The sequence below is a fragment of the Leptosomus discolor genome, chromosome 9 (assembly GCF_034619465.1).
Source record: "Leptosomus discolor isolate bLepDis1 chromosome 9, bLepDis1.hap2, whole genome shotgun sequence".
NCBI classification, from domain to species: Eukaryota; Metazoa; Chordata; class Aves; order Leptosomiformes; family Leptosomidae; genus Leptosomus; species Leptosomus discolor.
This window is the reverse complement of record NC_141399.1, coordinates 27,009,840-27,025,296: the sequence shown is the minus strand read 5'-3', so window position 1 is coordinate 27,025,296 and position 15,457 is coordinate 27,009,840. Positions and strand designations below refer to the sequence as shown.

Below are 15,457 nucleotides of genomic sequence, written 5' to 3'. Positions count from 1 at the left end.
ATCTAGCAGAGGGGCTGTATGTGCTGGGGCAGAGGCAGCATCGCTGTGAGGGTGGTCCCCAGCCCACCCCAGCACCCAGCAAACCCAGGGCTAGTGGCACCAGCCAGGCTCCCCACCGAGCTGGCAGCCTGCATCCCATCTCCGAACTGGACCAGAGGGAAAATGACGGTCTCTGCAAGTGACGTGCAGGGTTTGTAGTCTGAAATTGGTCCTGGCACATAATTAGGAGCATTTGGAGCTTTCTGTGTCACGATTCTTAGCAACATGGAGGCAAAACCTGATGGGAGAGTGAATGCAGATGAACGTGGAAGGGGCACTTCATCGCTCCTGGGAGCTCAGCCTGAGGACCTTCAGCTGGGCACGAGTGAGGATGTAAGGCCCAGCTCATTGTTTGCAGGAGCAGAATCCCGTTTCAGTTTGAGATAACTGGCTGCAATAGGTTTGCCTATTTTCTGTGACATTTTCTGAGTCACAAAAGCAGTACTAGTCATTGCAAATGAAGAAGACTACAGTGTCCTTGGTGCATTAAAGGAAATATATAAAAAAAGTTCCCAGATCATGGTTTTCAAGGACTGTCCAAACTCTTATTTATAGCACACTCTTTGGGAGAAACCAAAAAATCTAGGGGTTGATATAGAGCTCTCATTTTTTCTGTTCTCAAACCTGTATTTAAAACAGAGAAGTATAAACTATCAGCTTCTCTAGGGAACAAGCGTCTTTCAAAAAGCTGTCTGATGCAATAGGTGTGTGGAATGAATTTTTCCTCGTTTAGACTCAGGAATTTTAGCTGTTGAATTTTCTCCCTCTGGACAAGTCTCAAGCATTGAAACTTCCTGTCTACTCCACCTCCTTTCAACTCTAAATGGCAAAGCAGAGACATTCTCTTTTTCAAGCCAGAAATCTCATTATTGCACCCAAAGACCTTGTTTCAGGTTTTGCCATATTTTGTGTGCTCCCTCTTCCTGCAGTGTGGACCCGGGGGGGGGTCTGGGGCGGGGCAGAGGACGCTCCTGGAGGCACCACCAGTCCTGCTGCGGGTTGCCCTGCGGATGTCTTTGGCATGTTCTGGAGCAGAAATGGCTCATAAGCAGGAGCAGCTTCAGAGCAGCACTTCTTGAGCAGCTCTTGTGACCTTTCCCCGCTGGCATGAGAGGCCCGTGCTTGGCACCAGAAATGGAGCTCAGAGCAGGACGGACAGATGCGGAAAAGAAGCTGAATGATGCACTGTTCAAGTGTGATGGGAACTTTTGCATTAGGAAAATGTTTAATGTAATGACCTCGTATTCTCAGTATTTCTCTGATGTCCTCTTACGAGGCCTTTACATACCTCATAAATATGAAATATAATAATCTGCAGGGACCTGTAGGGACAATTTTATTTGGCTTTGCAAGCTCAATATTCCACATTAATGAAAGCATTTTATTTACATCTTCATGGGAGCAGACAGGGACAGGCATTTTCATACGTATACCTACTAAGACTGTGGTAACACAGCCTGGGGAGAAAGTCTCCCTTACTATCATGATCTGGCTCATCGTTAATTACTGTCCCACAATGACAATGGATCATGTCTTTAGAAGCCATTTCTTTAAAATTAGCTTAAATTAAGGAGTGAGCAGCTATGACCTGGGCACTTTTACATACTGTAAAATGACACTGCTGAATTATCTGGCTCATCTCCCTTACAAAGTCAGGGACAGGAATTGAGTTGGATTACGTATGCTGACAACGTGAGTCATGTGACTAGCATCTGGCAATAGTGTTGGGAAATTTTAACTGAGAATTTCAGACCTTTTCTTATTCCACCTCTCAAACTCCGATCAAACGTATGTATTTCATTTTTTTAAAGTGCTTTGATTCTTTGGTATTTAGATTTGCTAGACTGCTGACCGAAGAAGGATCTGAATTTTTATAGTATAGCTCTGTTTTCTTAGGCCCTCATCAACACTTAGTCTACAGTATCCATTCAGAAAAAGGGTCTCCATCTCAATTGAAATTTCGGCAATTTGTCATTTCTTTTCGACACAAAAAGGCATCAAAAATGAAAATGTTAAATAACCTAATGAAAATGAAAGTTCCAAAAATTTTAGACACAAGTAGTGTCAAAACGAGAAAGCCAAAAATCTTCTATAGAAACAGAGGTTGACTGCGTAATTCAAATGGATGTGTTCTAAAAAGCACATTTCTGCTTGGCTTTTTCTGTTTGACTTAGAGCAGCCAGCACAAATGTTAAGTTATGATGCATGACAAACACTAGAAGCAGCTCAGAATGTTTGTAAGTGGATAATTGCAGCGAAATAGCATGTGATTGATTAAGTGTTTGAACCTTTGACAGAATAAATCAGTTCTGTGAAGAATACTGTAGTATGAGAATCGCACACCTTCGGCACACGGGGCATCTCACAACAACAGGGTTTACATGTATGCATCCAAGTGCTGTTCTGCCAGGTTGTGCTTCTAACGCATGACAAAAATGAAAGGAACACGGGCAGAGTAGCATGTCGTAACCACATGGCGAAGCAGCTCGAGGACAGAGCCCTGTGTGCTTCCAGCTCCCAGCTGTGCTGGGCTGCAGCGAGTGTGGCACAGGCACCCGCCCACTGCGCCTGGCAGGCACAGCATGTGTGCATACACATACATGTACGGGATGTCACACATCACCCCCAAACCATCAACAGCAATTTCCGACAGCCTGCCTCTCCAGAAGATGCTTGCAGGAAAATGGTTGCCATTTCTTCTTTGGTAGCAAGAGTCCTGCTTCTTGATCTCATCTGCAGCTGTACGTGATGTGCTTGTGATTTACCAGCCTCCAAACAAAATCCTGACTTGATTGGTATCTTTATACAACAGAAACTATGAAGAAAAAGATGAAATGGCCCGCTTGCCAGTTCATGCCCTGATCCAGCCATGTGCTGGGCTCAGCCCCTGGGCAGGGAGCAGGTGTGAGCCAGCTGTGGGCCAGGAGATGCTGGGGATGCTGAGAAAGGGCAGAGAAGCCTGGTGACATCTCCGAAGACATATTTGACAAAAACACTTATGGCAAAAGACATTCAGTTTTGCCAAGTGAAGGCTGGGATGCCGAGCCTGTCAAAAACAAGGAGTCGTTGACTTTTGTCTCTGATTCCATATGCAAACCCACCTGTTCCCGCTCAGCCCGTTCTCCTGCCAAGGCAACACAGAAGGGCTCTTTGCATCCGAGCCTCTAAGCTTGGAGCCTGAGGCTGCTCTGCAAATGACTGCAAAGGAAGGGAAGGAGAAGAGAAGGGATTTCCACCTGCGTTGATGCTCTTTGCTGCTGCTCATCCCCTCAGCGTGCATGGGGCTGAGCTGCAGCCGGAATCTCCCTGGACGCCCAGCAGCACCCTGGATCTTCTGTTCTCATTTTCAGGTTTTGTTTCACTTTTTACACTGCCCGCCATGTCAAGAAGAGTAAGAAGGGGTCAGCACCAGGCACAAAGCTGGGAGGTCTCTGCAGGCAGAAATCCTCGGATGTTCTCTGTCTGCTAAAACTCTGGAACAGGGAGCAAGAAAGATGCTGCAAATTAGTAAAGATGCTTCACCCCATGTAGCTGTTGTGCTGGGTACCCAGAAAGGAGGAGGAGGACAGAGGAGACGGGGGAGATCAAGACGCATCCACTCTCTCTGTATTTTGCTGCTCTGCTAGATCTACACATCAGACTCTTCCGTCCTCTATGTGTGGTGTTGCAACACACCTCAGGGTACACCAGGCAGAGATACGCTATTGGCTATTTCCTGTGCCGTGTGTCAGCTGACAGGCTGTGTATTTCACAGGGAAAGCAGGGACCACTCAGCCTCTGAGCAAAGCTGCTTCAGCATATAGCTCAGAGATACTTTGAGGATGGCAAGAAAAGGGAAAGGCAGCCCTTGCTTTTTTGATTCTGACAAGCTCTGAAAACTCTTGGGAAACAGACACCTGACAGATGAAGGACTATGTGGAAAAACAATGCAGCAGATTTCCAAGGAGAAGTTGCAGGAGAGAAGCAGAACAGTGCCCAAAAGCAAATATTCACCAGGATTTCTTCCTAGGTGCAGAGAGAAAGTGTTTGGGGCTCTCTGATATTTCAGCATCTGAGTCACCTTCTGTATGTAGGACATATGGGACTGAAAACGGACAGCAGCTGGAGAGTCCCTGGAGCGCAGCCCACATGTCAGCAGCCCAGGAAGAAGGACCCATTTATCAACTCTTTTATGTAGTTTGCAACCACGGGGCAGATTTTTAAAATGCAAGTGTGTGTGTTCCCTCCTGCAACCACTGACTTCAGCACCTGAGCTGCCAGGAAGGAGGGTGGAGAGGAACGTGCTGCCTGCCCAGGGACGCGGGCAGCGCTGGAGCTGTGCTTCCTGAGCCATGAGCAGGCACACGTGGTTCCCCTTGCAGTACATCTCCAAGCCCTTCTGGAGAGCAGAGAATCACAACACGACCAACTTCTTCTCTGTGCTGTACAGCTTCCCTAACCAATCCTTCCACAGTGATGTGGACCTGGAGGACCTGGGGGACTTTGACAGCGGGACCAAGTATGAGGGTGAGTCCCAGAGCCGAACAGTGAAGGCACTGCTGATAGTAGCCTACTCCGTGATCATCTGCATCTCGCTCTTTGGCAACATCCTGGTGTGCCACGTGGTGATCAAGAACAAGAGGATGCACTCAGCCACCAGCCTCTTCATTGTCAACCTGGCCATTGCCGACGTGATGATCACCATTTTGAACACGCCCTTCACGCTGGTGAGCATCTGGCTTGTCTGTGTGTTGCTGGTGTCTGTGTGTGCCTGTCAGCTGTGTACACGTGTATTGAATGGGCCAGGGACAGGCTAATATAGTTTGTTTTTGCCACCCCCCCACCCTGCTCCTTTTGCCTCCTGGACAAGCTGCAGCCATGCCCCGCTCCCCAACCCCTCTTGCATACAGGCAGGGCTCAGGGAGCAGCACCGAGCACCCATGCCCCCACCTCGCCATCCTGTCAGGAGCCATTGCTCCTCGCAGTTTTCCTCCCTCTTCCAGGACTCTGGCATGGCACAGATGTCGAAGCCCCATTTGTCTTTTGGGGGGGGGAAGGAAATGGGGACAAGTCTGGCACTAGAAAGCCCAATTAACTGCCAATTTCTTAAGGAAATGACACAAACAACGTCAGTCCTTGTGAAGATGATGGAAGGGAAAACTGCTAGGTCTGTGCTGAGCCGTGTCAGGTCAGCATGCCTCTGACTTGGGCACTGCACTTTTTGGGGCTGATGGTCCTTTGTTTATTTTCAGTTACTAAATAATACAAGACATAAAAAAATACTAAAAGAATGAGGTGGGAAGAATTAAATGGATTCATTTCTTGCCCCACTGTAACAATCTATAAACAACATGTCAATAGGACTTTCTATGTAGTTGAATTTAACACAGCCCTCTGGTTCCAAAGCATCCCAAACACTCCTGCTTCAGTCCTTGCCCAGAGTTGTCCATAGCGCTCTTCTGCCTTCCAAAAACAGTTCCCAAATTATCAGTTCGGATTCACCTTTTCTCAAATTGATTCTGTTTCTTTGGTGGGATTTCTCTGCCTTGCTCTGATGGGATTTTCATCCTGTAATCTGTTCAGGGAAAGGATGGTGCGTGTTCGCACAACAGTCACACATTAGGCACAAGCAATTAAATAACTAATCTCTCCTAGGAAAGGCTTTACATCAACTTCAAAGGAACAGCACATTGCCACACATTAAGCGACAGAGTCATTACTACTAGAGTTGTCTCTACAGGGAAATTAATTAGATTAACTGAAAACAGATTAGCTGTTTTCTGTGCAGACACATGTTTTGTAGTAAATGTGCTTTATTTCAAATTAGCTTAATCTGCTTCCAGAATGAGTTACATTAATTTGGAATAAATATTGCACAATCAGGAATTGCAAGGGAGTGAGACAACAACCATTATTCGGAATAATCTCCTCCGCAGAAAAGCCACAATAAGTAACACCTCCCTGGGAGCTGGTAAGAAATGCCACACTGCCCTGGCCACTGCAGTCCCAGGGGCCTGTGCACCCCCCGCCTCCCTCCCCTCTGCCAGCGGCTGGATTTCATGGCCAGGTGGAGGTGGCTCCTGTCCCTACAGAGCTCAGGTCGATGAGGAGAGCAGTGCGGCTCGTGAAGTGTGAGTTGCTTTTTCAACTGGAGGGTAAAATCTTCCTCTCTGTTTGTGTAACTTAATTGACACCCCTGAAACTGCTGTTGATACTTCTCACACAATGTGGGAAGAGGAGAGTTGGACTTAGAGCTCAGTGTGCAAGCAAGACCCTGCCACCCAGCTCCATGTCCTTTCTGAGCCTGGCTGGTAGCTGCAGACCCCAGGAAGAGTATAGACACAGGGCAGGCAAGCAGGAATGCTCCACAGACAGGCAGTCCCTAACTCAGAGCTGTACCTCACTATTTCAATGCCTTCAATGTTTTTTTTCTTCCATGAATTCATCTCATTAAGTTTTGAATCTATGCAACTTTCAGCAACCACAAAACATGCAACTGTATTTAAGGAAGCAAGATACTGTTTTTCCCTGCAGAGCCTCATCCAGGAGTTAGGCTAAGATTTCTTTACATTTTCCAGAAGGGCCATGTTACATGTAACACCTGTACCTGTACACACGCATATGCAAGCACATACACACAGACCGCTACTCAAGCGGATTTGTTTGCACGGTATAATAAATCTCAGCTCTGTCTCAGAGCCTCTTGCATAGTCATGGTTTCCCCAGAAAAATTAGTATAATGCATCCACAAAGCATAAGGAAATTATACTACAGCATTTCTTCCTTGCCATACTCCTGGGAAGCCTATTTGCTCCTCTTCAGACAATGTACACTTTTTAATCCAATTTTGTCTGTTCTTCAGGTGCGGTTTGTGAGCAGCACCTGGGTTTTTGGAAAGCTGATGTGTCACATAAGCCGGTTTGTTCAGTACTGCTCCGTTCACGTGTCTGTGCTGACCCTCGCTGCCATCGCTCTGGATCGGCATCAGGTATGTAGTATGCATCACCCCTACGTTTATTAGAGAGTAAGGCGCTAAATACATAGTGTTATTCAAATTCCAGTGCCTAGAAACCTGCATTGTCTTAGGAATCAAGGAATAGAGGCAAGAACTCTAGCTTTCACGGCAGTAGACAAAAAAACCCATGTTTTTTTACAGTGAGGGTGATCAAATGCTGGAACAGGCTGCCCAGAGAGGTTGTGGAGTCTCTGTCCTTGGAGATATTCAAAGCCTGACCAGAAACAGTCCTGGTCAGTCTGCTCTAGCTGAGCCTGCTTGGCACAGGGCGCTGGACGAGGTGATCTCCAGGGGTACCTGCCCACCTCAGCCACTCTGGGGAGTACAGTCCTGAAAGCACAGTGGGAATATGTTCTGAAATTCAAACACCAGCCAGCCAATGCATTATCTCGGCATGTATTTGTGAAGAGTCTTACAGTTTTTAGGCTTGCCCTGTTATTTTGGGATGCCTAAGACTGGAAGCAGTGAGAACTATGTTAGGATGTTCAGTTTAAGGTGAGAAATTCTCCTCTGCTCCCCCCACCTGGATACTTCTTGGCACATACCAACAGGAAAACCTTACAGGTCAAGCAATGAGTGCAAACCAAAGGGTTTCCTTGAAGTATAATACAATTGGTAATTTTTGCTTAAGCTAATAAATGCTGCATACTGGGAGAGCAGATCCTGCAAGGTGTGCTCTCAGGCAGACTGTATTTTTCTTGCAGTGCCGGAGTCACTGGAAGGTTTGTTATTGAAAAGCAATCTCATATGATAAATGACATGGCTAGATGAAGTTCAAAACAATAATGGATTCCTCTCAGATCATCTAGGATGTGCTCCATCTGGTGTCAGAAAATTACAGTGACTGCCAGACTATAAATCATCCACTTCTGTCTTTTTTACCACAAAAAATTTGGTAGTCTGCCCATTCTATGTGCAACATTGCAGCTCCTGAAAGCAAAGCATTTTGATAACGATTCATTTTAATTGGTAGTTTCTGGGTTGATTGCAAGGCATGACTAGGTATCCAGAAGTGTTTGTTTAATTAAGGGCAAACACAATACCTGCCTTTAAATTCAGTGGAGTAGATTCCTCAGAACTGGAATTAGCTAGTATGACCCAAGGAGATAAAAATAGAAGTAAGGAGATGTCACTAAGCAAAGCAAATTCAACACTTGCCTCCAAAAACATTGCTAGTCCTGAGAGGTACAGATGCTCCAGGGGAGTCATAGAAGCTTGATTAAGTAGATATTTATAACGAGACTAGAAAAGACACGTGTAAAATACCAAAGACTTCATCAGACAAGAGATTATTTGGATGACATGATATGTCTATTTTTAATTATTGTTTCATTGCCCAATATAATCATCCATAGTGCATGTGGCTCAACAGATAGCTAACCGTCATGATCTCTGAAGTCAAGCTGATGGGTGACACCGAGCGTGTTTCTCTGCTCAGGGCACTGGGCCAGCAATCACACTTAATGCTTGCAGAACTCCTTGCATTTTCCAGCCTTTACACTCTCCTCCAAAGTCCTGTAAAATGGGTCTCTCCTTTCTGCCTTTTAACACTGGAGGGATGCAGAGCTGCTGCAGCACTTCGAACTGCAACGTGCGGCTCCAAGAGTGACCAAGACGTTGTCAGATAAAGCAGCCCTCCTTAGCAGCAAACACATGTGGAGTACACCATGCTGCAGCCAGGACTGCACAGGGTAAACTCTCAATGTAAAAGAGACCAACCTTCAAGTTTGTTAGTGCTATGTTGGCCAAGGATTACATTCAACTGTGGCTCTCAAGCATCTTGTCACTCTGTCTTGTGAGTCCACCAAATGCCAAGTGTTGTGAGCCCCGTGGCTGTCACCTGTATGGGAGACTTTGTCTGTAGTAATTAGGAGACTTTTTGTGCTCCCTATAGTACAAGCCAGAACAGCCCCTTGGCTTGCAACTTGTGCCCCACTTAATGTCCATGCTGAGTGTTCCTCGCTGACCTGGAAAGCACACATTCTGGTTCTTAGTGATCGGTGTGAAATCCTTGCTCCTGGACATGGACAAAGCAAAGATATATTCTTTTTTCCTAAAGTTTGCGGCTTGTTTTCTTCAGTTGAAGACATTGTAAATCCTCAGGATTGGTTGTTCTCTGCAGGTTATCATGCACCCCCTCAAGCCGCGCATGTCCATGGTGAAAGGAGGGATTTGCATCATTATCATCTGGGTTATGGCCAGCTGCTTCTCACTGCCTCACGCCATTTATCAGACTTTGACAAGATTTTATATCGGGTAAGACATTTACATGGTGCTTTTTTTTTTTTTTATATGACATATGCAGCTTAATCAAAGCCCCACAGATTCTACACATCTCTCCATCTGTGTTATTAAAAAAGAAACAGAGAAGGCTTCCTTCTCTTTGACTAGGCAGTGTGTTTCTCATGAAAGGACAAAGAAAATCAATGGAATAGCTTTCAGGTTGGTTTGTTAGTTGATTTTGGCTCAGAGATTCAGCCCTGTAGTTTGAGGCAGGCACAGAAGAGAGGAGCTCATTGCCCTTAGAGGACACAAATGTCAATATGGATTATTTTTTTTCCTTTTCCTGGGGATGTGTTCAAAATATCCTCGTTGAGGCCAAAGGTCAAACTTAAAGCAAAATTCTCTCCACGGAAGTGGCCCTTTCCCATGTTACTGAATGAGTTCTGCTGCCTGTGCCTTTACTGAAACTTGTAAGGACATCTGAGATGTTTGTCCTCCAGGTGTTGTGTGCATCCGGTAGTGGAATTGACAGCTCTTTCTCTCTTTGATCTTCAGAAACAGAACAATACGAATGGTCTGTCTCCCCAGCTTCCCTCCTCCTGCTGATCTTTTCTGGAAGTATTTGGACTTGACTACTTTTGTTCTCCTGTATGTCCTGCCCTTGCTTGTGATCTCCATCACATATACGATGGTGGCCAAAAAGCTCTGGCTGAGAAATGCCATCGGCGACCTCACCATGGAGCAATACTATGCCCATCAACGGAAAAAGAAGATGACGCTGAAGATGCTGATGGTGGTGGTGATTGTGTTTGCAGTATGCTGGTTCCCCCTGAACTGCTACGTGGTGTTGATCTCCTGTAGGGCCATCCACAGTAGCAACGCTCTGTATTTTGCTTTTCACTGGTTTGCCATGAGCAGCACTTGCTACAACCCCTTCATTTACTGTTGGCTGAATGAGAGCTTCAGATCTGAGTTGAAGTCCTTGCTGTGTGTGTGCCGGCAAAGGAGTGCAGCCCAGAGTCATGCTCTGCAGTCCATGTCCCCGCCTTTCAGGCGCGCCTGGGTTGAGAGCTGCCACTATAAAAGAGGCAGTGCCTGCCAGAAGGCAAGGGCATCCTCCCAGAGGAACTCTGCAAAGACAGACATATCCAGTGTGCAGCCAATTGTGGCAGAAAGCTAAACCCTTCATCTGATGGCCAGGCAGCATCATGTAGTAATTGCAGAATCACAGGAAAAACTGTTGGAAAGGACTGCTGGAGACCATCTCCTCCAGCCTTCCACCCAAAGCAAGCTAGCTTCAACGTTTGATTGGGTTGTTCAGGACCTTGTCAAGTCAGGTTTTTAAAAATCTCCAGGAACGGACTGCCCACATGTGGGCTCCAGAATGAGTGGTCTTGAATGAATTTTTCATCAGAACTGTTGCAAAAATTGAGAATTCTTTAACAGCACACAAAATCTTTCACAGCCTAAGTAAACAGGGGGAACCTATGCTGACTGTATGCACGCCAACTGATGCACACTCTTTTAAAGTAGATGGCTGTTTATATATAAACACTGTATTGATTCCTTCTTTTTATTTATTTGTTATTTGTTCAAGGTGAATAATGTTTATACCCATTCTCAGATTTTTACTCACAACATCTCAGCTGCTTGTTCTACTGTTATAGAAAAGCCGCAGTTCTGCCTGTCCACCTCACTGAGACCCAGGCGTGTTCCTTGCCTGCTGGTGTGAGGGGGAAACATATCAAAAAATCACAATGGGAACACAGCTTAGAAGCAGGACAGCAAAAACTCACTCCGTTTTTAGAGGTGTTCTTCTTTTGATGGCTTGTTTTCATAGAATCATTCAGGTTGGAAAAGAACTTTGAGATCGAGCCCAACCACCAACCCTACTCTATCAAGTACACCCCTAAACCATATCTCCAAGCATCACATCTAAACGACCTTTAAAGACATTAAGGGATGGTGACTCAACCACCTCCCTGGGCAGCCTGTTCCAATGTCTGACAACCCTTTCAGTGAAAAATTTTTTCCTAATATCTAGCCTAAACCTACCCTGATGCAGCTTGAGTCCGTTCCCTCTTGTTCTATCATTAATTATCTGTGAGAAGAGACCAGCACCTACCTCTCTACAATGTCCTCTCAGGCAGTTGTAGAGAGCAATAAGGTCTCCCCTCAACCTCCTTTTCTTGAGACTAAAGAGCCCCAGTTCCCTCAGCTGCTCTTCATAAGACTTATTCTCTAGGCCTTTCACCAGCTTTGTTGACCTTCTCTGCACTCTCTCCAGCACCTCGATGTCTTCCTTGCATTGAGGTCCCCAAAACTGTTTTGTTCTGTAAGGATTACTAGTAGTCACCGTAAAACACCGCTTATGCTGCAATCTGTGGTCAAGAAAGAAATCATGCAAGTGAGCTGTTTCTCAAGCCCTAGCTAGCTGAGGAACCAGGCCTTTCTTAACACATATACCACCTGCCATTTTGCTAAGGACTATACTAGTGACCACTCACCAACCACCACCACCCACCCAGTAAATAGAAATTGTTCCAGAGGAATTTTTCATTTTTGCACTTTCTACCATGTTTCTTTTTTGATGTATTTCTATTATCTTCATAGGAGATACTGAACTAATAGTCAAATTTTGACAATCAAAATAATTTTATGGAGCTTGTACCAGTGGAGACACCAGTTTGAGTCTAACAATGAGACAGTGATGTCCACTGGTCCAGCAAGTTAGACTGGTTGACATCAGGGCAGCTCCCCAGGCTGGATGACTGTGGCCTGTTGGGTACATTTGGAGGAGGCCCTCAGGGACTGGTGGACTTCGGAGACCAACCTCCCTTCCTTGCCTTCCAAGTCAGGGGTGGTCAGTTGGCAGGCCAGGGATGAGAACTGGGCTGTGACCAGTTTCTCTGGCACTGGGAGTGCAAGCTCACTGTAAGCAAGTAAACAGGGGGGTCTCGCTCAGTGTGGGAGAGAGGATGGATGGCAGACTCATGTAAGGGCTGGAAGGTCCACACAAATGTGCTACACAAATACAGCTCTTCACCCAGTCCATGCAAAACTTCATGGTTAAGAATGAAAACTCTATGCAAGCACTCAGAGGTGGTGAAGTCTAAATTGCCTTGCCAGGATGTATATGGAGGCAAGAAGGGTGTTGGCCAATAGGTGCCTGTTCTGCTGATATATACAGGGCTTTGTTATAGTCTCCAGGCTTTCCCTCAAGAATGTCTCACAACATGTTATTTCCTAAAAGAACTGTATATTGCCATGTTTTCATGTTGTTAATCAACATTTCTTTAGACTAAAATTATTTTCAGTTTCAATAATATTTTATTTTTCACCAGTCCTCAAGAACCATGTCCTTCGTGGCTTCACTGTCAGGCTGGCAGCCCTTCCTAGTGTGTCAGCCTGTCTGTCTGTCCTGGTGTTAACCTGCCGGGCAGCTCCCATGGCTGCTTGGCAGCTGCTGAACAGGGCACCCTGCTTTGCCCGAGGTGGAACCTGTGTTGTGACTCTTAAGTGTTGGGAACAGACATGCAGGTTTTAAAGCCAAAGGGCAGAAGACAGGAAAAGTTGGCACTAAATTAAAGAGTTCATTTGTAAACCCTTACACACTCCCCACTCAACAGAACTTAGCATCTGATGACATGCCACAGCAATTGCCTCAAATAGTGACACTTGCTTTCAGGATGCTCTTGGGGGTGACTGAGTGTTTCCAGCAGCGTTTACCCTGTTCCAAGCAGCGGCTCCCCATGCATAACGAAATAGCGGAGATTCCTGGGGACGTGGGCTGGTGTCCTGTGGTGCCTGGACAGCCGGTGCAGGCAGCTGTTGGTCTGACGGGTCACGATGGGAGCCAGCCCACCATCTCAGAGCTGGATTTGGATCAGCAGTGAGAAATGCCAAGTGGGAGCATGTGGCCAACTTCAAACCAGTGGCTGTGCAAATTCACCAAAGCTGCATTTTTCTCTTCCTTGGAAAGAATAATCAGTTTCTGTATTTGTGTCCATTCAGTGCTTGTTTGGCCCTCGTGGTTGCAAAGAATTTAGCCTCAAAAGACAGCAAAAGGAAAAATAATTTCATCCTTCCTATGCAAAATAATTCTACAGCTTGGCCTTTCCACCGAGGACTGGCAGTTTGATTCAGTTGCAAACCTGAGTGAAGGACTATTTAAATTTGGTAATCAAGGTGCTTTGATAGGTACAAAAATGTTGATGGGTGACTTGAGAATGTATTTGCGTCTAAAAAAGAAGCTGAGAAGCTGAGGAAAGAGTAAGAGTAACGTGAATCCTGCTTATTCCTAAGATAATTGTGGGAAGGGGAGAGGACAGAAGCACAGCAGACAAGGAGCAGAGACCTCATGTGGCTTGAGATGCTGACAAACACACTGGCATTTCCAGTGCTAGTGCTTCAAGTGAATGCTTCCCTTACACACAGTGGTCGCTTGTCCCTACCGCCCGCCCGCAGGAATCGCTCTGCAGAGGATGCACTCAGGGAGGAAACTGAGTTAGAAAAATCTCTTCAGAGCATGAGCACCCAGGACTCAGATACCTTCTCTGATTCACATACAAGAAATGTATTCAACAGGCTTTCTCCTGTGGGCTTTACCATGTGAGCCATTATTTTGTTTATGCAAATAAAGAAGTGTAAGTGGAGACCTGAACAGAGCTGGCACAGTGGAGATAGGCATTTCATTCCATATTACAAGCGAGTAACAGCATAAGCCTGATATTACTACTAAGTTGGGTTTTTTTACTGTCCGGAAAAATTGGAATTTATACCACTGCAAATGGCATTTCCATAGTGTAACTATCTAGAGGGTTTCTATAAACAAGACGTCTCATGTTAAAAAAAACAAACAAACCACAAACCCAAACACAACATTGTTAAGGTGAGTAACTTAATGAAACATCTTCTCATTCAAATGCTCTTTTTACATTGGAAAACCTGAATGAAACTAAATAAGGCAGTTTGCATGTATATCCCAGCGCACTCCCAGAGAATGGCTAGAACTCATTACTCCGGAACAAATAAAATGAAGAGGGTCTGTTCTTGCCTCACATCTTTTCAGCAGGGCAGCAAGCTGGGTCCGGCTTCCTTCAGCCTTCTCATGGAGGGATGGACAGTGGGCCCCAAGGTAACTCCACAGTTTGCCCATGTGACATCCCTCACCTGGCAAGGGTTCTCCAAGGGATAGTTTGCTCCCAGATGGAAAACTGATGTTTGGTTCCTAACGACACAACCTATGCTAATCCTTACACAAGCAGCACTTTCTTCAGTAAGAATCTGCAGTCTGGCAATGTTGAGCTGCCTTAAAAAACATTATTTCCTTGAAGTGATTATCAAAAGCTTACGGTTTTGTAAAAGCCTGGCAAACTTCACCATCATTATATGCAACTTCCGCTGGATGCTCTTGCTTTAATATGAGCTCTGTTAAAATTTCCGTATGGTTGTAATACAAGATATGGTTCACCAACTTTTTTGGGGGCTGATAACAGCCAAGTAAAATATCTGGTTTAGGACCCTCTCTCTCCTGTGGAAATTCCCTCCTACAAGAGGATTAACAAGAAAGCATAGGCTGCTGCTTCTGACAGTCTCAAAACCATGACCAAAACTTACGTCTGCATGTGTTCTGACATCTTTCAGCATGAAAAACCCTCTGTAAAAAGCAGAGCTATGATTACCCAGATGAGGAGTCAGACGTGGACATGTGTTGACTAGAAATGCCATCTCATTCCCATGCACTTCACTGCAGCTCCATGCAGCAACTTGGTCTCGGCAGCACTTCTCTTCACCTGGGTGCCTCAGTCTGGACAGGAGTATGGGCAGATCTAACTTGAATTTTATTCTCATTCTCCAATAAAAGCTCCATGAGTGGACACACAGCCTGGCTGCTTGTGCATTGCTCCCAAGTGCTCCTGCCAGGATCCTCAGCCAACTCATGGGTCCCCTTCCCCTCGCTGGGGACCTTGCCCACTCCCTCACCTGTCACTAAGCAAACAGGGTAGGAAACGTGTGCCGCGCATGCGTGAAATGTGTGAGGCTGCTGCATCACTGTCACACTTCTCTGAAACTGGTTAATGAAGTCATGTTTGTTCGAAAGGAACTGCTTGGTAACAACACATGCAGGGTGATAGTGCAAGACCTGGTCTCTCTGAACAAAGCTGGAAGTGTGGTCGCAAAGTCTCAGACAGGTAGCCT

General features: G+C 45.8%; 1 protein-coding gene across 1 annotated transcript; it reads left to right on the top strand.

The window, feature by feature from the left end:
• Positions 1-37: 37 nt before the first annotated feature.
• LOC104343916 (G protein-coupled receptor 83) lies at positions 38-10,826 on the top strand. The gene is made up of 4 exons (XM_009947928.2): positions 38-4,745; positions 6,881-7,006; positions 9,156-9,289; positions 9,812-10,826. Exons 1-4 carry the CDS (start codon positions 4,371-4,373, stop codon positions 10,434-10,436), a joined length of 1,260 nt encoding a protein of 419 aa, XP_009946230.1. The 5' UTR covers positions 38-4,370; the 3' UTR covers positions 10,437-10,826.
• Positions 10,827-15,457: the final 4,631 nt, after the last annotated feature.

Bases quoted from the DNA above. Each gene is read 5' to 3' on its own strand.
- LOC104343916 (XM_009947928.2), top strand. From the start codon at position 4,371: ATGAGCAGGCACACGTGGTTCCCCTTGCAGTACATCTCCAAGCCCTTC. The intron at 7,007-9,155 runs GTATGTAGTATG...TGTTCTCTGCAG, and splicing joins TCGCTCTGGATCGGCATCAG to GTTATCATGCACCCCCTCAA. The intron at 9,290-9,811 runs GTAAGACATTTA...TTTGATCTTCAG, and splicing joins TTGACAAGATTTTATATCGG to AAACAGAACAATACGAATGG.